General features: G+C 37.0%; 1 protein-coding gene across 1 annotated transcript in view; it reads left to right on the plus strand.

The window, feature by feature from the left end:
* Positions 1 to 1,250: 1,250 nt before the first annotated feature.
* AGMO (alkylglycerol monooxygenase) overlaps positions 1,251 to 24,704 on the plus strand; it is a 316,708-nt gene continuing 293,254 nt past the window's right edge. The window contains exons 1-3 of the mRNA XM_036247253.1: positions 1,251 to 1,489; positions 3,194 to 3,324; positions 13,403 to 13,554. Of these exons, the coding sequence (XP_036103146.1) occupies positions 1,364 to 1,489; positions 3,194 to 3,324; positions 13,403 to 13,554 (409 nt within the window). The 5' untranslated portion in view covers positions 1,251 to 1,363. The remainder of the gene's footprint in view (positions 1,490 to 3,193; positions 3,325 to 13,402; positions 13,555 to 24,704) is intronic.

The raw sequence follows: 24,704 nt of genomic DNA on the forward strand, positions 1-24,704 counted from the left end.
TCATAAACTCAATGGTTTTCTTTTTTTTATTTTTATCCTCACCTGAGGACATTTTTCCATATTTTGTTCAGATAGAGTGGGAGGGAGAGAGAGAGAAACATCGACGTGAAAAGGACACATTGAGTGGCATGACCCAACCAGGGCTGGGGACAAACGCGCTGGGACAAACTGCAACCAAATACGCACCCTTAGCAGGAACCAAACCTGGGTCTCTCTGGACCGCAGGCTGACGCTCTAACCGCTGAGCCAAACTGGCCAGGGCAACTCAATGGTTTTTATTGCACGATCTTGCATAATAGAATGATATTGAGCAACACATAAATCACATGACAGTGGAACTGACTATGTCTCTGGGTAGTAATTTACTTGTTGTTTATCTATAGTTTCTATTTTTTCCCCCAAAACAATCATTATTAATGTAATTAAATCTACATAAACATTTTTAAAATAAAAGATTAGGTGGTAGCCGAAGTATGAATACAGCTTCTCTAGGGGAAGGCTTGAGGCTGTAGGGGAGGCTCCGTCATTCACCAGTGGTGCCATCAAGTGCCCTCTCCCTGCAAGAAACAAATCGTTGAAGCTCCTCGGAGAACCAAGATCAGGCCTCCCAGCCGCCTCTTGGGGGCATTTCTCCATCAGTTGGTTCCTGTAAATTTCAACAACACAGATGTGACTAGTCAAGATTCCACTAAACAGCTTAAGCCACGTAACAAGCCAGACGCCTTTACATTGCTGTGCAAACACTCCGAAGTTCACACGACAGGTCCAGAAATGTCCCAGCGTGACACTTCAGTGCTTCGTGACTGTCAAGCTTCGCCTTGTGAAATGCGATTAGAGCACCCTGTCTTTTCAGGAAATTTCCAGAGGGGAGATGACACACTTGAACACCAAGTGAATTTCAAAAGGGAGGGGAGAAAATGAATTTTCCTCATGTGATTTGAGTCTTGAATTTCTGCTCACTTTTTCAGAGTGAACTTTCACCTGTTCACACTTCTTTTTCTTCCCCTTTCCAAGGAGGTATCACATGTTTTTCTTTTGCTTGTTTATCTTTTTTTTTGATCCGTTACTCCACCCACAGCCAAACTCCACTGTTTGTCTTTGATTTGGGCGATAATACTGCTCCCTCCCCTACATGCAGAGAATCTGGGACACCGCCCATTTAACTTTGGACTCATTCTTGATCCCAGCGTTTTCCTCTCTGCACAGAATCTGCTGCTAGCTGTCCTCTCAACGCAGCTTGTCTCTGGCTGTGCCCTGACAAAGGGCTTGTTCTGTGAAGCCCATCTAGTCTCCTTTGTCCCGCTGCTGGCTTCCACCCCCGAATCGCAAATACTCTCCAGCTGGGAATCAGACCAGGGCAAAGATGAAGAACCCAGAAGCCCAACAGGATGTTTCCCTCTCCCAGGGAATCCGCATGATGTTTTACGTGATGAAGCCCAATGAAACGACATTCCAAACCCCAGAAGAGGTGCCTGATTATGTAAAACAGGTGAGACTGTCTGGGAAGAGGCTGTGCTTGCTTTTTCTTAATAAGAAGTGAAACACATCTTGGGGCTTTGTTTACTTTCATTCTTCAAATTATGAAATTCTAATAAAAGTAATTCTGTTTCATAATAGTAGCAATAGTAGAATAGGAGCAATAGTAGAATTTCTACTTGAACTGGGTTTCCATACAATATCCAAACCATCTTCTCGTAAATTTCCTTCCCCTGATACCTCACTCCAGAATAATACAAAACCTTTTCAAAAGATTTCCTAGACCAGTGACAGTGCAGTTAGCCGACAGAAGCTGACATCAGTAAACTTGTAACGATTTTGCTTTTAAAGGGGAACTTGTCCACTACCTCCCAGGAAACTAGTTCCTCCTTCATTTGGTAGAGTAGTTCAGCAGAATGGATACACAGCTGACTGAGTCCAACTCTGACTTCCTAACTTTGAACTTGAACCAAGTTTTCTTTGAAACTCTGAAGTGTTTAGAGGTACTTTTCACTTTCGGTTCCTGGCTATGATTGGAAATGGAAATATCCAGAATTAGAACTTGAATACTGAAGTTCCCCACCCTGTCAAAGTTGTTCCTACAACACTTACTAGTTCAGACTAGAAATAGAAAAAATAATATGACATCAGAGAATATGTTCTTGGGAGTTCAGTTTTGAACGCTTTAAAACTCACTATTAGCTTCCAAATGAGTGAAACCCATAACTTTTTCAGGATGTGATATTACTCCTACTTTCTGATTTTTTTTTTTTAAAGAAAAAAAATGTGGTACTTACGTTTTTAAAAATCATTATTTTTTTTATTTTGTCACACCAAACCTAGTCCAACATTTGGTCATCGGTAGTGGAGCCTAATAACACCTATTATGTAAAACAAAATGAAAGCTGAACAAATAAAACTTGAATGATGCTTCAAACATTTACAATGACCTTATTTTTTGAAATACTCAGAAGAATATTCTTTGTTCCGTTTCAATTTTTTCATTCCTGTGATACTAATACGAATATGAAAAATTAGAATGTGTACATCTTTAAGGAATACTTTTTAAAAAAATCCTCACCCGAGGATATTTTTCCATTTATTTTCAGATAGAATGGGAGGGGGAGGGGGAGGGGGAGGGGGAGGGGGAGAGAGAGAGAGAGAGAGAGAGAGAGAGAGAGAGAGAGACATCTATGTGAGAGGGAAACATCAATTGGTTGCCTCCAGCGCAACCCTGACCAGAGCCGAGGATGAACCACAACCGAGGTTCATGCCCTTGACCGGAATCAAACCCACGACTCTGGTCCTCAGGCCGACACTCTAACCAGCCAGGGCTAAGGAATACCTTTTAAAGTGAGTCTAGATTAGTCATAAGTAGATAATAGACTTGTGATTTTTGCACTTATTTTGAAATATATTTTTTAGCTCCAACTTGTAACATGTCCCTTCTACTCTTATTTTCTTGGTGCTGTTATCATGGTTACATCTGTTTACATTTTATTTCCAAATCAGTTGATGGAATGGAGGACCTGTTTAGTGTATGCCTGAAATAATCAAATGTGTGTGTTAAAAGAACATGATCCTCTAGGAAAGGTGTATACCAGCTCCTTCTATGAGATGTCACTCTGGACCTCCCACTTCTGAGATGACTAATGAGGAAATGTGAGAGTTTCATACCGAGCTCAACAGCATCTCCTTTCTGCAATTTCCTTTTCAGGCAACTCCATTTTTCATTTCCTTGATGCTGCTTGAACTAGCTGTCAGCTGGATTCGAAAAGGGAAGCCCCCAGGTCGTTTGGATGATGCATTGACATCGATATCAGCTGGTGTTGTGTCGCGGCTTCCAAGGTGAATTAGTTGGTTAGCAGTACGGAAGGAACCGACTGAAATTCTCACATATGATGGAGAAGCAATTTATTTGCACATACAGCTCCAAAGAATTCATATGCTATCATTATTTAAAATTTTGATAGTTTGTTCGTTATGGATTTTTCTTTCCATTCATTACCAAAAAAATTACTGCTCTAAATATTATTTATCTGGATTACTGAGCTAATCAGTGCCCCCTTAAATTTTATGTCTGAAGAGTGTCCTTCATTTGCTTTACCCTAGTCCCGGCCCTGAGTTATAGATTAGTTATCAACTGAAAAAATAATTTTGTTTTAGGAAAATTCACCTATTCCAGAAATCTGGTGTGCAAACACTTCTTAGTAAAAACCCCATGAAACTGACCACTGCAGTGGTCTCCTAAGTGGTCCCCTGTCCATAGGTCCACCTCCTGTGCAGCCAAACATTTCCATAATGTGGATCTGGTAGAAACTCTTCACATGTTCCATATCCCCCGAGGATAATGTATGCATTCCTTTCCTGTTCTCTGGGGGCCTTGGTCTATCCCTCTTTGCTTCTGCTCCCTTTATTGCTGGTCCCTCTTTTGCAATATTTGTTCCTTCCAGACTGTATTTCACACCATTGCCCAGAGGTCATACCTGTTTCCCTCTGCTTGGAATGTCACCCATGTGGTGAACTCTGATTCATGTCTTAGGTCTAGGCATAGACTTCTCTTAAAGAATCATATCTTCAGCAAATCATATTTGCTTTCCAACCGTACATTAGACACCACTCCATTATGGTCCCATAGATCCTGTGCTTACCCCAGACGTAGGATTGTGTCGTGGCATCGTCTTACCTACTTTCCTCAAGCCCTTCCTGCTAGCATGCACGCACCTTGACAGCAAGAGGTGTTCTTTGTTCACATTATGAACTCCTTTGCCTGGAATAATGTTTGGTACATGGTCGTTTTTGTTTTTGTTTTTTTAAACAATATTTAATGTTCTCATAGTGTTATGTAAATGATAAAGTTGGATGATGATGAGACCAAACAATAGTCAACAATAAATGACCATATGAGGGAGAAACAGACTTTCATCCACCCTCAAGGTTTTTCTGGCTGGTCTAATAATTAAGTAGACAGGAGACAGATTAGCAAGAGAAAAGAACAAATTTAATACATACATATGCATGGTAACCCTGCATACATGCGGGAGTCAGAGACCCACATGTAGAGGTTCAGAGATAGAAGGACACACGGGTATATAAGACATCCTGAGCCAGGGAGGAAGTGAGGTGTCTTAGGGGCTTCAAAGGGTCCTTGGAGGATAAGAAGAGCAGAACCTCAGTAAATAGAAGTTTACTCTGCTCTATGGATGGGTCACAGAGCATTATCGCTGAGCGTGTCTCCTGGGCAAGGCATCTCATTGAAATTCTTCTATGTAGTTAAGCGGCCGGGCAGAAGTTTCCCTCGAGCTTGCAGCTAAAGTTGATTTTAGCTCAAAACAGTCTGCATACCTCAGAGGCATACTTGGGGTGACTCATTCTGGACCCCCACACCTACTACATTTCCGAACGAGGAAATGAGAATGTGTGTAGAGGAGAAACCCATGAGGATTCACAAGAGGCAGAGGGTGAGGGAAGATTCCCTCCGAAGGGCTTGCCTTGTGCTGCTCATGGATGTTCTCATCCCTGCTTCCCACCCATTGCTTCTCATGCTGTTGTAAGGGCCTCACCTCTGACCAGTGCTCATTACTTAGGAATGTTTCTATGAACTGCCCAGTGGGAAACCAAGGTAGATTTTTAAAAAATGAAATGAAATGAAAACTTAAAGAAAGCTAAGAAAATGTGAAATCATTTCATACAATGGCATAAAATTGTCTAGAGAGGGAGTTAACCTAAAAGTAAAATTTATTTCATAAAGGGCACTATAAGCAAGGTAGGTTAATAGGTATACACTAATAATTATAACAATAATTACAGTAATAATTGGTCTCTGGAAAACGACTTGTATGGTTGTATACTGTTTCAGAATCAAAGGCTGTATCTCAAGTTCTGTGCAGTTAATTCCCGGAATACCCTAAATAAGAATTTACCAATTATATATAACATCCTCTATTTTATCTCTTCCTTGAACAGAATTGAACAAGAAAAACATCCAACATACTCAGAGGATACATAGATCTGGCTATTGAAAAATACCCATTTGATTACTGTAGTTTATTCTGAGAAAGTGAAGTGTGTAGGTTTATGGAAATGGAACAAGTGATGAGCTGTAAAATCAACCTGGTAACTGGGAGGTGCCCTGCAGGTGCAGTTACGGATCACATATTCTGTGGAGTTGAAATGAATTTATTAAACACTCCAGGAGACATCAAGTTGAATGAATGCTTCAGCATTTCTTCTGCTCTTTCAAGTTCAGCTTTGGTCAAAGTGAAATTTGCTTGTTCTCTTATCATAACATTGTAATGACTGGACATAAAAACTGCATCCTCAGTACTATAATTCTGCTTAGCAGTGTGATTTAAAATGGTACAGAGTTATAACAGGATGTGCAAGAATCAGAAAAATATTTTTGCTAAAAAAAAACAACAAACCCTCAAAGCACAAGGAAGATGGGGAGAAGAAAGGAGAGAGAGAGAGAGAGAGACAGAGAGACAGAGAGAGACAGAGAGACAGAGAGAGACAGAGAGATATGCAATTGTTTCCCTTCACATTCCACTATCCATAACACTCCTTTAACTAACACTAGCTCTGATGCCCTTTGGAAGAAAGGTAAAAGGTTGTGAATTTGAATTTGGAGCCTATTTTTCTATAGTTGTATGTTGAATGAGAGCAGCAAATGGATTCTTTTTTGTTCTGGTAGGTGTGCACAGCAATTCTAAATTATGAAGTGTGCATAGTTTTGTAAGTTTTGCAATGGATTTTATCATTCATAGCCTTTTGTCTACAGCAGAGCAATTATCTGAACATAAAATTTTAAAATATTTTTGTTTATTGTATTGCTGTTAAAAACAACAGCACCCAGATGGAAGCAGAGAAGGAGGCTGATGCTCAGGACCCTATCCACCCCATCCCTCAGCAAAAGACGCGGAGGGCATTTCACAGACACTCTTAGAACAATATTTCAGTTGAAACTACAGCATCACGGGGAACCCTTGTGCAAATCATTAACAGCTGAAGGTTAGATTAACACAGCACCAATCATATCCTCTCCGAGGGACTAATTTCATTTTCCACACGAGCAGCAGTGGCGTGCCGGGTCCTTTAAACGTACGACTGCAAGAAAAATGGTCGTCTACCATTTGTTAATTCATTTGAGAGGAACTACACTTGGAATAATAATTCTAAATAGGCCTGTGGCCTCTGACAAAAGAAGCTGTGGGAATCAAAGTGAAACCCTGAACATATTTTTCCACTTTGCCCTCCATGTAATGGAAATGCTGTATGCAGACTTTGAGGAAAAACAATGTTTATTTGAGGATCTCGATTTTATTGTTACATAAAATTTGAAATATCCTGGAGATTAGTAGCATACGTACCACATTGATAGAGAAAGTGACATGCTGTACCTTTCAAATCTTTATGTAAGGGAAAATATTAATCATAGACAAGATTATATCTCATTTACAAGCCTGTTGAACAGGCCATCGTGTGTCATAAAAGCCCATCTGTCCTAGAACCAGATCTGGGCAGGCCTGCATATGCTGCGCTCGCCTGGAATCCCGTGGGCAACCCTCCGAGACAGGATCTGGTCTTGAAGCCACAGACATGGTTCAGCCCAGCACAGTTCAACGCAGTGTCGCACAGGCGAAGAATCCGCCTTTCTGTCAATCATTTGCATAGGTGGCTACCAAAAAATTACACTTAGCAACATTTTTACCGAATCTATTTTTTTTTTCTTCAAAATCTATCTGTAACTTGTGAAATCTCCTGCTACTGACTTAAATGCTAACGAGTGAAAAATAATCACATCTTTTATTTTCTTTCCCCTGCTTGTTTAAGCAGAACTCAATTTCCAACCCTCCATTAGAAAAGCGGGACCTCAATTTGTTACTTCCTTGCAGTGTTTCTGCTTTCCATAACTTGCGTCCTCCCCGGAGAGATGTTATTCCCGATATAAATATCTACAGTATGTTTGTTTTTAATGGGTTCATTTATTCTGTTGAAACAGCAGATTATAAATCAAATTGCAATAGGTTGGAGGGATAATTGAAGTAGGTAAATTTTCAAATAAGTTGGGGACTCTCCACTTTTAATATGTGTGGGTCACTGCCAAATTTCACGACGGAGTTAGCTGCGCAGTGTTGAACTGTACAAATGCACAGTTTTACTGGCCATGACTGCCCTGGAATTTTCCATTCCTGACAAGAAAATTTAAAAAAAAATTTTTTTTTAAGAGGAGGAAATTAAACTTCTTTAAAATACTTTTGACTCCTTGGGGTGGGACTGGAGAATAAAGAAAAATTGTATACTGGGTTTTTATACTAGACTTTAGACTCAGAGACAATAGAGCCTTTGGCAACGTCAGGCTTCTAACAAATGAGTGCCTGTTATGTTGGATGATGACTTTAATAGTTATTCTTTGTCCAAAATAAGAGATAAATGTATTTTGTGTAATGTTCATAATACTATTTCATATTGATATTAATAGATTTATTAACGTAGAAAATCCTTAAAAGAACATCCCTGTGAAGAAAATAAAATTTTAAAAGTTGCTGGTTTGATAATTATATGTGCTAGGAGAATGCCTCATTCCCTCTAAATTTTACCTTAAAAACCTTGTAAATTGACATTGTTATTAATTGTGTACCTTCAGAGATCGCTGTTAGAATAACTTTCCTTAGTGAATGCAAACCTCCTTGTGTTTATTAGCCTGGATGTATGTGCTTATTCAATAGAGTCACTGAATGACTTGAAGTAATTTCTTTCTTGCAAAGTAAAAAATGCAGCAAATTTTCTTTTAAATCCACCACAATGTGTGTAGAAAATTCTATGACTTTCTTGGTTGCAGTAAAATGAAGTAATTGTTTGATACATGTAATGTCATTTCACAGTGAGTTATAGTAGTACACATTTTTTCTGTCTACAGAAGGTAGAGGTTATATTATGTATTTTGTTATTACTGAGCAAAAATTAATATTCCACTAGATGGAGCAAAAGTGGCAGTAGCTTTACAGATAAACAGTGCAAGTTCCTGGGCCAGGTTTAAGAAATTTTGGAATTAATAAATAACAAAATTTCTTGGGGATATTAATATCTATGTAAAGCAAATTTATTTATTTATTTATATATTTATTTATTTATTTATTTATTTATTTATTTATTTATTTTTATAACTTCCTGAACCTTGTAAGAATATTTAGAATGATCTCATCTAAATATTGATTTACTTTCTGATTTATGGGACAAGATTATTAGAAATAAAAATGTCCAACTTACTTTCTTCAACTTTGCATACTCTGGCCAGATCACAAAGTATACATGCTTTAATGACAATTGCGAACTAGTGTAAACTGGCAGATGTCTGTGACTACGGGGTACATAATTAAAAATGCTGAAAGTTGCCTTGGGATTTTAACAGTTTGCAGTGAGAGCTTTACATCAAATTTCATTTGTTGGATTAATGATTAAAGCATGAGAGTATTTGAGATCTAGAGAATTTTGTGGTCCATTCAGCCTAATGCTCTCATATCTGAGAGGGTGAATGACATCCAATGATACCTTTCTATTTTACATTCAAACTGAGATGACTGTTCTAACTAATTAGCCTTCATTAGCAATCTCATCCCCAACTATTATGCATTCTAATTCATGAATTATTTTTAAATCATAACATTATAAATTAACTGTACCTTTTTAAAAATCCAGGATCATACCAGAATAGCAATTGAGTGCCTCACCAGATTTTATAGTAACTAAACATTCACAGGACAGATTTCTAGTGTTGAGAGAAAATGTTATAGAAACACATCAAGAATTAGCTACTTCTAATTTTCCAAAAGACCGACCTCAGACCAAAGAGAAAACAGCTCTTTGGGGGGAATTTATGAAGAAAATGGAACGAGCAAAGGGAAGCCTCTCTATATACAGGTTGTTGATTAGAGGATTCTAATGTCTCCTTATGTTGAGATCATATTTTTGGTCTTGCAGTCAATCTTAACGAGTAAAAGGAAGCTGGTATTCGGTTATTCAAAGCCCCTGTACTACCCACTAGTTCATCTCCACGTGGTACAGTCAGCTCACTACATACATCCACGTTGCGGACGTCACTTCCCGCAGGATGGTTTCCAGAGCTGAAGTTTGATTCCAGAACGCAGAGTCATAGGCTGGGGGCTGGGGCTGGGAGAAGACTGAAGGAATTTGAAAAAGAAAGAGGAAGGCGCTTTAGTTTATGATTCAAGGTCTGGTGGGAACATTTTTTGAAAATGTAGGTGCTATTTCCTGCAATCAAGGGCTTTCCAGAGCTTGATAATCATTTCCCAGCTGTGGCCCTTTGCTGACTTGTTTCTAGTTGTGGGCAGTCCATGGCTGCTTTTCCCCATGTCTGATGGAAGAAGATCATATTCATCTTGCTGATAGAAAGCAGGGAATTTAACTCCCACAGCTTCTCCCCTCCTTCCCTGTGCCTTAAGGAAAGTTTGGCTCTGTGCTAAAGTGTGAAAAAAAATAAAAAGCCTTGACTGTATATGTCAGGTATATTTCAGCTCGATTTGTGTCAACCCTAATAAGTTAGTTGACAAAGTAATAAATTGGGTGTCTGCTCAAGATCTGGCACCTGTACAGGAAATAAGAAAGTATTTCAAGTGAAGGCAGGTTCTCTTTGTTTTACTAATGGGAGTTTTCCAGGGACCCTCTTCCCTTTATTGAAGTCTTGGTGTCTTGAAATCTATCTCAGTTGTGACTGTAATTGACAAGAAAGACAGCAATTAAAAAAAAAAAAAAAGACTCTGAACTGGTGAGAGACATTGATGAAACGGTGATTATGTTTGCCCTGTTCACCTGTGTGCCCTCCCTGTCCTGTGCTGTCCCTGGCACCTAGTAGGCTCCTAATACAAGCGTATGAATAATTGAATAAATCCACAGATGGGTCTGTTTTGACAGTGTGTACTAAAGCTTATGTAAAAAGCTGTAGATATTTCAATTTTCTGTTGTATTTCCTCAGTTTTAAATTTTTTCTTTCTAGATCAGTGTTTTTTAGTCTATCAACTAGGTCAATTTTGGCCCCCAGGAGAAATTTGGACATTTTGTTGTCACAGCTTGGGTAGAGGGCTAAGCTACTGGTATCTAGTAAATAGAGGTCAGGTTTGCTGCTAAATAGTCTACAATTCACAGGTCAGGCCTTCACAACAAAGAATTATCTGGCCCAACTGGCATAGTGTCAAGGTTTAGAATCCCCGTTTTAGAGAAATTATTGGGTTTAACCATATAAAATTGATGTTATTTACTGTTTTTACCTAAAAGTTAAATTTTATATGGTTAACCCTCTACTAATGGGTAATAGGAAACAATTTGAAGATTTTATAATTTGGGCAACAGTTCCCATTGGACAGACCCCCACAAAAAAGAATTGTGTTGTCCAAATGTCTATAATTATACTTGAGAAGGCTTCTCTAAACATATAAAAGTTAACATGCTTTAATAAAGGTAAAATGTGTTCTACTCCCTCTACTTTGACAAATAACCTATATAACAAGTTGGAATACAAGGTTTAAATTTAGATTCTTGTATTTCTCAGACTTCTAGAACAGTGTGGCAGCCTCTGGCCCTACAGTCTGTCCTGTGTTGTAAGGGACCTCATTCGAATGTATATGGACACCCCAGATGGTTGGTCCCAGCTCTGTCTACATGTCCAAAAGTAGACACACTGACTGCCTTGTCATGTCCAGGAGCTTAGAGCTGCACAGGTCAGCCTTCTGGAGCACAGGACCAGAAACCAGGCCCACGACAGTCCTGCTGGCAGGCTTGGCCCATCACTTCTACAGGGGACTATGGAATATCCAGAATGTGCCCCAGGCTGTGACAGAAGTTCTGGACAGGCAGTTCCTCTGGGTCAAGAACTCACACTCAGGGACAAAAATGCTCTTTCCAGCCATATAATTGTTGAAGGTCATCAAGAGGAATGCTGGTTGGCCCACGAACTGGACGTGGACAACTGGAGGCTTCTTACGCCATCTCCAGTCCATGGAATATACATTCTGCCTCTATTCCCTTTCCCGCAGCCGTTTCAGGACCGAGCCTTGGGAGAGTCAAGTGTTGTTGAGACCATCTGGATTGAATACGTGACTGAAACTAGTTAAGGCCTCTATACAGACATACCTCATTTTATTGCAATTCACTTAATTGTGCTTCACAGGTGTTGCGTTTTGTTTTTTTTTAAAATGGAAGGCAAGACCCTCCACCCGCAAAGAGCTTATGACTCGCTTTATTGCAGTAGTCTGGCACCAAACCCTTTCAAGATTTTGGTGGGCTGGTGCGGAGATTTACTGGTCTTGGGGTTGCCCAAGAACGATCCTTGTATGTAAGTTTCCTTGTTTATTAAACTTGCCAGCTATCAATCTGAAGGGGTCTGTCTCTTTCTTAGGTCTCTTCTTACCTTCTGGGTCCGAGGGCCGTTTTATGAACCAAAAATAATCTCGAATTGAAAATTAGGTTTTAAGATCTAATGATGTGCAGTCCGTTTCAAAAGTGTAGGTATTTGGCCTTTCTATTAGCTATTTGTATTAATGCTGTTGTAAAGTAACCTACTGTTCTATTTCATAGGTTAAATGATAGCAGCTTTCAAAATAGATAATTTTTATGTTATTAAATGATAATTAAAGGCATAGCATAATTAAATGAAAAATACATTAAAATTAAAGGCCTAGTCTCCAAAAGACCCAATAATATGCTAAATCATGGAAGTTATGTAAAGGGAAATACTATTAAAATGGTGAATTTTAACAATATACTATTTCAGCTGGTTCTTCAACTTCTATTTAAATTTATTTATTTAAGAATTTAAGAAATATTTAAGAAATATTTAAGAATTTTCTCATTTGTTCATGGTTTATAAATAAATCTTTATTAGGTAAAATTATCCATTCATTTTACATATTATTGCTAAATACAAAAGAAAAGGTCAATTCAGTCAAATTTATAAAAGTTATAAAAGAAATAATTATCTTGAATCTGATTTTAAATTTGATCACAAAAAATTTAAAGAAAAAACTACTAGACTTTATAAAGTTGAAGTTTATTTTGTACTTTTTGAAAGGTCTTGAAATAAAAATTTGCAATTTATGGTTTGGTACAATAGATGGCAAAACATTCTGTCATTTAGGTTTTTTAAACAATTGTTTATTGTAACTAGGTTTGTATACTTTATTTCTAGGGGAAGATTATTCTCTTATACCTTGAGAGCTGTAGTTTATATTACAACATGAAATATTGAAATGCTATGTGTATCCAATATGTAATCTTAAGAATGACATCTAAAAACCATTAAAAGTGTGTGTGTGTGTGTGTGTGTGTGTGTGTGAGAGAGAGAGAGAGAGAGAGAGAGAGAGAGGAAGGAGGGAGTAGAGAGGAAGAGAGAATAGTTAGCCAGAAGCAACTTTAATCTAAAGGCACATATTATGGGAGTAACATATTTTAAGGCAGTAGATGATTTGCAGTCCCTTTTTTAAATATTCATAATTTCTACTCTTTATATATCCGTTTAAAAGCACCCTTGTTGTGTTCATTAAGAGTTGGAAATGACAAATACAGAAAGTAAGTCCGAGTGTTGTCATGTTAGTATTTCTGGGTTCCAGGAGAAGTGTTTTAAGAGGCACAGTAAATGAACGGCATCCTAAATTCCATGAAATGCGGAGTATAGTAGGTGGCATCCGTGATACCCAGTAAACACAAGGAAACACATGTGAGTAATTTTTATACCAAGCAAACTGAGTTTCTTGAAAGACATGATGGAATGAGTCATCAGAAACATTGAAGAAGGGGAAAGGATTATATTTTTACACATGAACGTATTACTTTTTGAATATTATCTAAAATGTTTTAGCATAATTTTACATCTAAAATGTAGGATAATCATTGCTCGTGAATTTTCTTTTTCCAGTTTGTTTTTCAGGAGCATTGAACTGACCAGTTACATTTATATCTGGGAGAACTACAGACTCTTCAGTTTGCCTTGGGATTCTCCCTGGACTTGGTACTTAACCTTCTTAGGAGTTGACTTTGGCTACTATTGGTTCCATCGCATGGCCCATGGTGAGTTGCAAATCAAGGTTTTATTGATAATTTATGTTGAACTCTGTTTGGTCCATGGTTGGTGTCTAGTAAATATTAATTGAGCTAATGAATAAACAAACAACTTTATTTTGCAGCATATAAAGATTAATAATGAAACTTTACTTTGCAAACTAAATGGAAACAATCTAAAGTCACTGTCTAAAAAGTGCCATTATTAGAGGTGCATTTAAAAGAAGTTTTTATCTAAGTTGTTACAAGAAACTGTTTAGAAATTGATGGATATAACATTACTTTTTATATGTTGCCTTACACTGTTCTTATTAGGACGTGCTTGCTGGAGTCTACAGACCCTTACACACAAATTCAAACTTCACATCCCAGTTAACCTGGGTCATTCACAAGAGCTCCAGAATAGCCTGGAATCGGAGGTTACGTGTGCTGTTATACGTAAGCCTGATTGAAGTTCTTGGCAGTACCTCCTCGTTACAAATGAAAACACAGTCCGCTAGGCGTTAACCGGAGTGCACTTGAGTATTACCATAGCTTTGCAAAATTACTCATCTAATTCAAAGTCCGGTTACTGCACTGGTTCTAGGAATTTACCTTTTGGGATTCTTGGCTGCCCCCTCCAAAGAAATATTTTGTTATGGAAAGGGAAATGGAAGTGCAGGAAATGGTGTAAACCTCTGCAGGGATAAGTGGAGGCTGGAGACTGATTGCAGAGCTGAGGTGAGCGAGTGGTCTCCAAGGAGGAATGAGGCATGCAAAAGCACTTCTGAAGGGAAGTGGAGGGAAATGCTCCTTTTGAAAAACTACTGAACAGCAGAACTCAGGATTTCAGTGGGTGGTTGGGTTGGGTGGGTGGGGAGGAAGGAAGGAAAAGGAAGAAACCTGGAATAATAATAAAAAAATAGATGGGAGATGGAAAGAAGAGACCCGAGATCAGGGTGAATAACTGAGCTGTGTGTAGGAGTACGTGTGACCAAATATCCTTCCTAAGCACGGAGAAAGGAAGTAGGAGCAGCGATCACAGGCGTTCACTGAAGGCGGCCAAACTTCACATACAGCGTTACTGTTGCTAAACACTTTAAACATATACATTTCAGGAAACTATAAAGAGTGTTAATTCATTCAAATAATTAGAAGTGAACATATAAACTAGAAAAAGTAATTTATTTTGTGTGTGATAACCTTTGCCTTTGAAAATAGGTCAGCTCCTGACATCATTTCCTTATATTTAAATGCAAAGGGATACTCCCACGTTGAACGTGATTAAGAATAAAATATGGTCTAGGTAGTAAACTTGGTATTTTATTTCAAAATAGTAGTTTTTCTCCCTAAAATGAACGCATTGGCAGTCTTTCTCACTTCTATGCAGCAAATGGGTAATGCAGAAACGTTTACGTTCTATTACTTAATTTCAGGAACTTTCTAATATCACACCGTCCTGTATGGATGTGTTTGTTTGGGAAATCTGCAAATCCGCTTAATTTCTGGAAGCCCATTATAACAGGAAACCAAGAACCAACAAAATATTACCAAATATAAAACTTTTAAAAAAAGAAGTTGATTGTAAGTGCACTCAGTGAAGAGCAATAAAGTAAAATAATATATTAAAAACATGAAATCAAGGCTGTTTAAAGTATGCTTCCCATTAGAAAAAAATTGAACTGAGTCCAGTGGAGGCAGGCATTATAAAAAAATCTGAAAACCTTCTGGAAAAACACTCACCACCTTTAGGCTATGAAGCCTAATCGTGAGTTCAAAGACTTTTGACTTGTGATGGAAAGCTAGTAGGAAAAAAATAAATTATGGAGTTGAATGTGTCAAACTTCAAAATGACAGTCAGTTTTTAAATTCTATATGATAATATAAAATATTAAAATTGCTTTTTGGAAATCCAGTAATACCCAGGCATAAGAAAAACGTGTATCAAATTTCTTCAATCTCTGGGATTACTAAATTCATATGGGTTAATTGGTTAAATTTATTTAACTGAAAAGTTTGAACAGTTCTAAAACCCAAACGTCTTAAAATATAAGAAAAAACTCTGCTTCTCCTATTTAATGTTTTCCTTTTCTTTCACTATTTACAATACAATGATATAACAATGCATTCCACATTTGTTAGTGTTAAATTCTATGAGTTCTGAAGAAATAACATACACTTAAAATTTTGTTTTACATGTATTTAAATTACTCGTTTAGTAACCCAATTTATTGCTAGGTGTTTGTTGTGTTATAACTTATTTGTTTATGTATATGGAGAATTTTCTTACAATAAGGGAAGAGTTTGGTAACAGTGGAAAAGAATTTATTCTCAAAAACTTGAATTTCATCTCTATTTCTATGTAAAAGAGCAGAGGGCTGTTTGAGGCTATATATGTTATTGTATTATTCCACTTTTCTCTGAAATAATGAGGAAGAAATTGCTCATTATTGTGAACGTACACAAAAAGTGTAGCACAATAAAGTCTGTAGAGTACTTCACAACTTTAGAAAGAAATGCAGAGTGACAACATTAAATAGGTCTTTCATGAAAAGTACCTTCTTGCATGCTTAGTTTCTATTACAAAAGGATGCATTATTTTTCTTTATACTCTCTATTAGTTATACTAAATATATAAGATAATGAGTAAAGATTTTAAAGGAAAATTTGAAATAAAAATGATCACTGCTCTGCAAGAGAATGGTGAGCCTTCCAAGGTGCTGGTCACAGATTTTAACTTGTCTGAGGTGGCAGTCACATGAGTGTACATATTTGTAAAAATGTATTAAGTTGTACACTCAAATCTTATGCACTTTATGCCTCAATAAAACATGAAGTTGTTAAATAATACCAGCTACACGATTTCTTGGTAAATAGTTTGAAGTGACAATCATATAATAGGTAAACATATGTGGAAAAAGGGAAACAAAAAGTTGTTACTTGTGAATGTAAGCATACACATGTGACCTTACACAGATCTATCAGTATTGGGGGAGGGACAGCAGGCCAGTTGTTAATTCTATTGCCTTTCTTCTCCAAAGCTTCTTTGCTATTTCTTGTGCTCCCAGAGGTAGGCCCTGCAGCTGTTTGCCCTTTGCCTGCTAACCGGTGTTGGGCTTTTCCAACGTGAGGGACTGGAGGTATACTACAAAGCCAGAACAGCAGGCCGGGGCTTGGCTTTAACTTTCCAGAATGCTGCTTTCTCTGTGTTACTTAACAGACTAGTGTAGGAGGAACCTGGCAGCATTTACTTACAGCCTAAACCTTCTGATTAGATCCTGTGTCCTTGGGGGTACAAGATCGGAGGTCTACCTGTAACCCTCACCCTCTGGGGCTTGCACGCTCATACAGGGGTGGGGAACCTTTTTTTCTGCCAAGGACCCTTTGGATATTTATAATATCATTTGCAGGCCATCCAAAATGATCAACTGAAAAAGTGGCCTGCTATATTTGGTCAGGCTAATTTGGTGAGGCTGTTAGCTGGTATTGATTTTGCAGGCCTTATATGGCTCTTGGACCCAAAGTTCCCCACCCCTGCCTTGGTCACCAGCAGAGTTCCTGTGGTGGTCACAGCCTCTCCAAAGATATCTGACCCCTAGACTTGGAGTGGGAGGCTCTGGCTGAATTCCTCCCGCTCAGCTCTGCAGGTACTTGCTGTGTTCCACTATTGTTCCATCTGGACCACTTAACTGCTTTTTGTTTACCTCTTTTTGGTAGTTAACACTGTGTTTACTAGTCAATGATTCTTCTTTTAATTAAATTTACTGGAGTGACATTGGTTAATAAAATTATATAGGTTCCACGTGTACAATTCTATAATGCATCATCAGTGTATCGCATCGTGTGTTTACTACCCAAAGTCAAATCTCCTTCTGTTACCGTAATTGACCCCCTCACCCACCTCCGGAAACCACGATGTTGTCTGTATCAGGGTTTTGTTTGTTGGTTTATCTTGTTTGTTCATTTGTTACTTTCAGTTTCATGTCCCACATATGAGTGAAATCATATGGTTCCTAACTTTTTCTATCTGACTTATTTTATTGAGCACAATATTCTCAAGATCTATCCATGTGATCGCAAATGTCAGTATTTCATCTTTTCTTGTGGCTGAGTAGTATTCCATTGTGTATATGTGCCACATCTTCTTTATCCCGTCATCCATCAGAGGGCATTTTGGTTGTTTCCATGTCTTGTCCACCATGAATAGTGCTGCAGTGAACATAGGGGTGCATACATCTTTACAAATAAATGTTTTCAAATTTTTCAGGTAGCTACTCAGAAGAGGGGTTGCTGGGTCATATGGTAACTCTAGTCTTAATGTTTTTGAGGAACCTTCATACTATTTTCCATAGTGGCTGTATCAATTTATATTTCCACCAGTAATGAATGAGAGTTCTTTTTTTCCACACAACCTCTCCAACACTTATTACTTGTTCCTTATTCAAATTACTCTTGTGGTTTCTGTCTCCTAATTTGACCCTGACTGATATAGCCAGCCTCCTCACACATTGTAGAAGGTGGTAAATTAGAGTTCACCTAACCATATTTTTTATTATTCCATTCTGAGGCATTGATTATACATTCAGGATACAACACAATGTAGTTCAGTTCTAAAATAAAGGTTTTCATCTGTAAAATCATTATAATAAACAATCTGTAAAATCCCCTCAAAACTCAAATTTCCTTTAGTCAGCAAATAAACTGCTTATTTTATTTTCTATTCTTCTCTCTCTGTTAATCAAGGTGTAAACACTTATTTTTGTATTTTATTGTGAGTAAGTGAGCCTTTATTTAAGACTATTAAACTTAATTTTTATATTTTTTCTTCTAAGAAAATTAAATTTAGAGCATCTTATTTCTATCATTGTTTAAACAAAGAATACAAGCAGATGTATTCATCAGAAGTTGTTTTATTGTAATATGCCAGGATTCTGCTCTGTATTGAAGAATTGGTTACTGACATTTAGTTACATTTGTATTTCTCATTTAAATACCAGAATACACCTATTTTTAGAATTCTTTGCCATATATGATGCCTCGCTCTTTATTTTAAAAAATATAGTGTGATTATATTCTTATTTGATCACTCAGGTGACGTCTCCACTGTATTTGCCTGAGTTACTGCAATTGCCCTTGCTTATTTTCATGACTTCTCACCTTCTCTCAGCCCTTGGAGTAGTCATCGTCATCATTTAGAATATATGTGAGGGAAGTCTTGCATTTCCCACCAACTTGCCTGTGACCTTCAGTTTTTCATCATTACTCTCTATTAAAAACATGGCCCCTATGTTAACCATTTTCCTCTGAGTTCATCTCAGTGACAGGCTATCTTGTTTATTGTTAAACATTTGTCCATAGAAACTCTTAAAATGTGTATGAACTGAAAGGTTACCATTATTTCCCCTCAGAGAGACCCATTTGAGGGAGTCTTCTTCCTAGAAATAACATTCTTATCACTGCAGCTGTAGTCACCCTTAAAGCCAGTCTCAATGTCCTCTGGTGTTCTTAGGTGCTACATGTAGCTAGTACATGGAAAGCACATTTGAAACAAAGACTCTGACCATCGTCTAGGTGTTGAAGGTGTAGATGCATTTAGATATTAAGCAGGGAAGTTGCACACTTGATGATGAAGAATAAGATTTTCAGGAATCTCCATCAGTCTGTTTTTCAACATTGATACTAATGTGCAGGAGATATTTCCAGGAATAGTTAGGAGCATTTGCGGATTGATATGGCAATGTTTTCCAGAGATTAGAAGAGTTGTGAAATGAGTAATCAAGATGAAACTGGAAGGCAGCAATAAAGATTAATTTATGAGCCCTGTCTGACTTGGAGCTCTCCTGGAAACAAAAAACACGCCTTATTTTTCTTTTAGTGCAAGGACCTAGTGCTCTTGCCTGTTATGTAGCAGAGAGAACATTGAAATTGGCTTCAAGAGATCTAGGTATATAACTGTGTGTGTGTGCAACTATTTAGCACACACATAACTTTGGGATTAACCTCTCTCAGAAAGATTTTATTGATTTTATTTACCTCCCATTTTTGTGGAGAAGTCTAAACAAAAAATGCTTTGAAAGCATAGGAACTAAGTAAAACTGGATGAATGAATGAATGAATGAATGAATGAATGAATGAATGAATGAATGAATGGACAAACTCTAAGAAAACTAGATGAGGCTCCTTTGAAGATTTAGGGGTGTTAAAATGGCCATTTTAGACCTCAGAAAACCAAATCAAGTAAAATTCTATCTTTCTCATTTAGTAAACAATTATAATTGTGCCTGAGTTTAATGTTAGCATATTAAAGTAGCACAGTGAGAAAGACTTCTCTGTGAGGTACTAAGAGAATACACTAAGTGAAGATTCCTAAAAAAAAATCATCAATTAACTTAAAAATGTCTTTACATAGTTATAAACTCTTCATTCATGCATAATACATTCGTGTATTTTTTTGTTTGTTTGTTAATCCTCACCCAAGGATATTCTTTTCATTGATTTTTAGAGAGAGTGGGCGAGAGTGAGGACAGAGGGAGAGAGAGAGAGAGAGAGAGAGAGAGAGAGAGAGAGAGAGAGAGAGAAAGAGAGAGAGAAACATAAATTGGTTGCCTCCCACACATGCCTCTACCAGAGCCAGGGATCGAACCTGCAAACCAGGTATGTGTCTTTGACCTGGAATTGAACTCGTGACCCTTTGGTGCTCAGGCTGAAGCTCTAACCAGAACCTTGCATTTTTTAAAACAAATATTTAATGATCACCTATCTTATACCAACCCTGTATTGGACACCTGAGATAGCTTGGCTGATAACAGATCAGGACATCAATGATTCATTCTACTATAGATGTTAGACATTATCAATTAGTTACAATAATGATAGAGAAATTACAAAGATGATTATAAATAAATTCTAAAGCTGAAAAAGGAAATTCCCCTCATTGTCACTAATTCTTATATTTGCAAATCTTTTAATATGCCAATTAACTTTCCTCAAAGAGGTGTACATAAAAACCAAATGGAGTTCTGTTTAAAATTCATTATTTCTGAAATGATGATACTAGTAATAGTATTAATAGTAATACTAATAATTAAAAATCACCTATTAATGAAAACCATGAGAGAAACAAAAAGCATAGTGATTTAAAAAAAAAAAAAAAAGATTCTCCAACCAGGTTACCTGAGTTCATCTCTTAGTATTACCACTTATTACCTGAGATTTGGAGCAGGTTAATCTCTCTATGTCTTATTATTCTACTTAATTGATGAGGAAGCTAATAATTCTATACACCTCATAGGATTTTTAATAAAACTTAAATGACTCAAAACTTAGGAAAGTAACTAGAATATCGATATTACTATTTAAGTATTACTATTACTGAATTAATGTTTATTGTATTACTTGATACTAGACTAAGTGATAATATAACACATCATATTATTTAAATCCCAGGACACTCCTATTAAGTAGGCATTTGGTTTTATCAGATAGTTAATGAGTGCCTGTGATACACTAGGAATTCTAATTGCTGGGAATATAGCAGTAAACAGAGAAATGTCACTGCACCAGAGGGAGTTCACATTCTTTTAGAGCAGGAAATCGAGCTCTAAAGCATACATCATGTAACCACAGGTAAAGAACAAAAACAAAAACAAAAAACTCTGATGAATGAAAACAAACATTAAATAAGTAAATGGAAAGATATTCCATGTTTATGAATAGGAAGACTCAATATTCTCAAGATGTCAGTTCTTCCAAACTGAATCCATAGATCCAATGAATTATCAACAAAAGTGCCAGCAAGTTATTTCATGAATATCAAAAAATTAATTCTAAATTTTATATGGAGAGTCAAAAGCCCCAGAACAGCCAACACAATACTGAAGCAGGAGAACAATGTTGGAGGAGTGACACCACCAAACTTTAAGACTTACCATAAAGCTACAGTAATCAGGACAGTGTGGTACTGGTGAAAGAATAGCCAAATAGATCATTGAAACAGACTGAAGATCCCAGAAACAGACCCACAGAAATAGGGTCAATTGATCTTTGACAAAAGAGTAAAGGCAATATAATGAAGCAAAGATCATCTTTTCAACAAATTGTGCTGGAACAATTGGACAGCTATATGCAAAACAAATTAATCTTGACATAGACCTTATTATACCCTTCACAAAATTTAACTAACTAAAAAGGGATCACAGACCTACATGTAAAACAAAACTATAACACTCCTTGAAGATGACATTGCAATAAATCTACATGATTTGGAGTATTGCAATGACTTTTTAGATACAACACCAAAAGTGTGGTCCATGAAAGAATTGACAGGTGGACTTTGTTAAAATAAAAATTCTTCTGCTCTATAGAAGATAATGCCACAGAATAGGATAAAATATTTGCAAAGGACACATCTGACAAAGGATTATTAGCTAAAATACACAAAGAACTTTTAAGATTCAACAATAAGACAATAAACAACCCAATGAATAAATGGACTAACGACCTTAATAGATTCCTCACCGAAGAAGATGTACAGAGGGCAAATCAGTATATGAAAAGATGTTCAACATTATATGTCATCAGGGAGATGCAAATTAAAACAACCATGAGATACCACTACAATTCTATTAGAATGGCCAAAATCTAGAGCACTGTCAACACCAAATGCTGGTGATGATGTAGACTAACAGGATATCTTCTTATTGATGGTGGGAATGCCAAATGGTAGAGCCATTTTGGAAGAAAGTTTGATGGTTTTTTGTTTTTTTTTTTACATAACTAAATATAATCTTACATATGATACAGTAATCACACTTTTTGGTATGTACCCAAAGGAATTAAAAACTTGTATTCACATAAAAACCTGTGCACGAATGTTCATAGCATCATTTTTCATAATTGCCACAATTTGGAAGCAACCAAGATGTCCTTCAATAAGTTAATGGATAAACTGTGTGTAATTGTGTAACCACCCAAATGATTATGATGTATTATATATGTTTGTCAATTGTAACAAATGAAGTGCTCTGGTGGAGAATATTGATAACGAAGAGAAGTAGTGGGCTACGGGAAATCTCAGACTGTCCTCTCATTTTTGCTGTGAACCTAAAATTGCTTTAGAAAATAAAGTCTTTTGAAAAAAAAATCTAGTTTCAATGCAATGAATTGATTCTGTGACATATATTATTAGAAATATGTTTATGGCTTAAAACACTTTAATTAAGCTCTATGACTTTGAAGTACCTTTATTAATCCTGTAGAAGTCTTCTTAAACCAATATTTAGTTGTGGTGTTTTGCCTGGTGGCTCTGAGTTTTCCATATCCCAGGGTAATGCACTCACCACATTAAGATATATAGGGTGGTGCAAAAGTAGGTTTACAGTTGTGAGTACACAAAGCAAGGTTTATTCTTGTATTATTTATTAATTATTATATTATTTTCCATATGGACAACTGTAAATACATTTTGCCCCATCCTGTATGACTATGCCTTTGTTTTTTGGTAATGTTAGAAAATAAATATGTATGCGTTTATATTCACGTAGGTGATATTAGGAACATATACCTAAGAAAGTGGACAATCTGGAAATTGATCCTTGAATCGATCATTGCATTGAATAACTTTGGTGTAACATACTCCAGTTTTATTTATTTTTTTATTTTTTTATTTTTATTGTTGAAAGTATTACAGGTGTCCCTCCTCTTTCCCCCCACTGACCCCCTCCGCCCCACTCTCACCCCGCTCCTGCTTTCCCCAACTTAATGTCTATGTCCATTGGTTGTGCATATATGCAAATCAGTTTTTTGGTTTATCTCTTCCCAACCTCCCCACCTTCTTCCCTCTGAGGTTTGTCAGTCTGTTCCCTGCTTCCATGACTCTGGATCTCTTTTGGTCGACAGCTTATTTTGTTCATGATATCCCATAATAAGTGAGATCATGTAGAACTTGTCTTTCTCTGATTGGCTTATTTCACTTAGCATAATACTCTCCAGGTCCCTCCATGTCATCCCAAAAGGGTGAGAGATCTTTCTTTCTTACAGCTGCATAGACCAGTTTTAAAGACATTCCTTACATTATGGTGGCATCAACAGAGGTGGTGGGGATTGGTCAGATTCTAAATACATATTGAAGCCAATGCTAATCAGATTTGCTGACATTTTAAATATGGATTGTATAGGAAAGAGGTAAAGTCACAAATGCTCCAAAAATTTTGCCTGAGAAAATGGTTGAATAGTATCATTTGTTTAAAAAGGAAAAACTGAGGATGGAGTGGATCAGGCAGGAAGGAGTGAGGCTGAGGATTGATAGGCCAATTGTATGCTCCCCTGTTTGCAGAGGAAAAAGGGATCTTCAATAGTTAAGTGATACACCACAAAGCTTGTAAATTTCAGTACTTGTTTTCAGTTCAGCCTTAGTATGATTACAGATGTCTGTAGTGAAAGAAACCCAGGGTTCTCTGTATGTATTACGTTTTAGTTCTGTGCAAAGAAAGTACAGTGGGGCCAGGAGGAGAGCAAGATTCACAGTAAAGGACAACTCATAGATGACTTGATGGAGTTGACCATCCTTAGTACTTCCTACTGGCATTATCCCAGTTCCAGAAGATACCAGTTAACTTCTCTTGTCTGTTAAGACATGAGGACTGAGTTCAATGATCTTGCTTGAAAGTTTTGGGGGAATATTCTGCTTCAAATGGTAAGGACAAACAACAGAAAAATGTCTCCTAATTTTCCAGGCTAGAAGTCTGAGCTCAAGATGCCAGCAGGGTTGGTTTCTGTGGCTATGTCTTAATCTCTTTTATAAGGACATCAATCCTATTAGGCTAGGACCCACCCTAATGATCTCCTTTTAACCTAAATCTTTAAGATCCTATCTCAAAAAATAATCTCATTCTGAGGGACTGGGGGTTAGGTCTTCAAAATAAATTGTGAGGGAAACACAATTTAGCCCATAATAATAACCTAGCTGACTGATAAAACAATAATGCTCTCTTTTCATGAATGAGTGTATAGAGTGCTTCACTGGCTTGAGGAAGAGGCAGTGTTTTGTGGGAAAGAAGAACACATGGTGAATCAAGGACAGTTTCCAATCCATGTAATCTTCTAAAACTCCACTTCTTCACTTGTGAAATGGGAGTAATAATCCTTTCATTTGGAGGGTGTTATTAAGCTTGAATAAATAA

Source organism: Molossus molossus, unplaced genomic scaffold (genome assembly GCF_014108415.1).
Source record: "Molossus molossus isolate mMolMol1 unplaced genomic scaffold, mMolMol1.p scaffold_m16_p_7, whole genome shotgun sequence".
Lineage (NCBI taxonomy): Eukaryota > Metazoa > Chordata > Mammalia > Chiroptera > Molossidae > Molossus > Molossus molossus.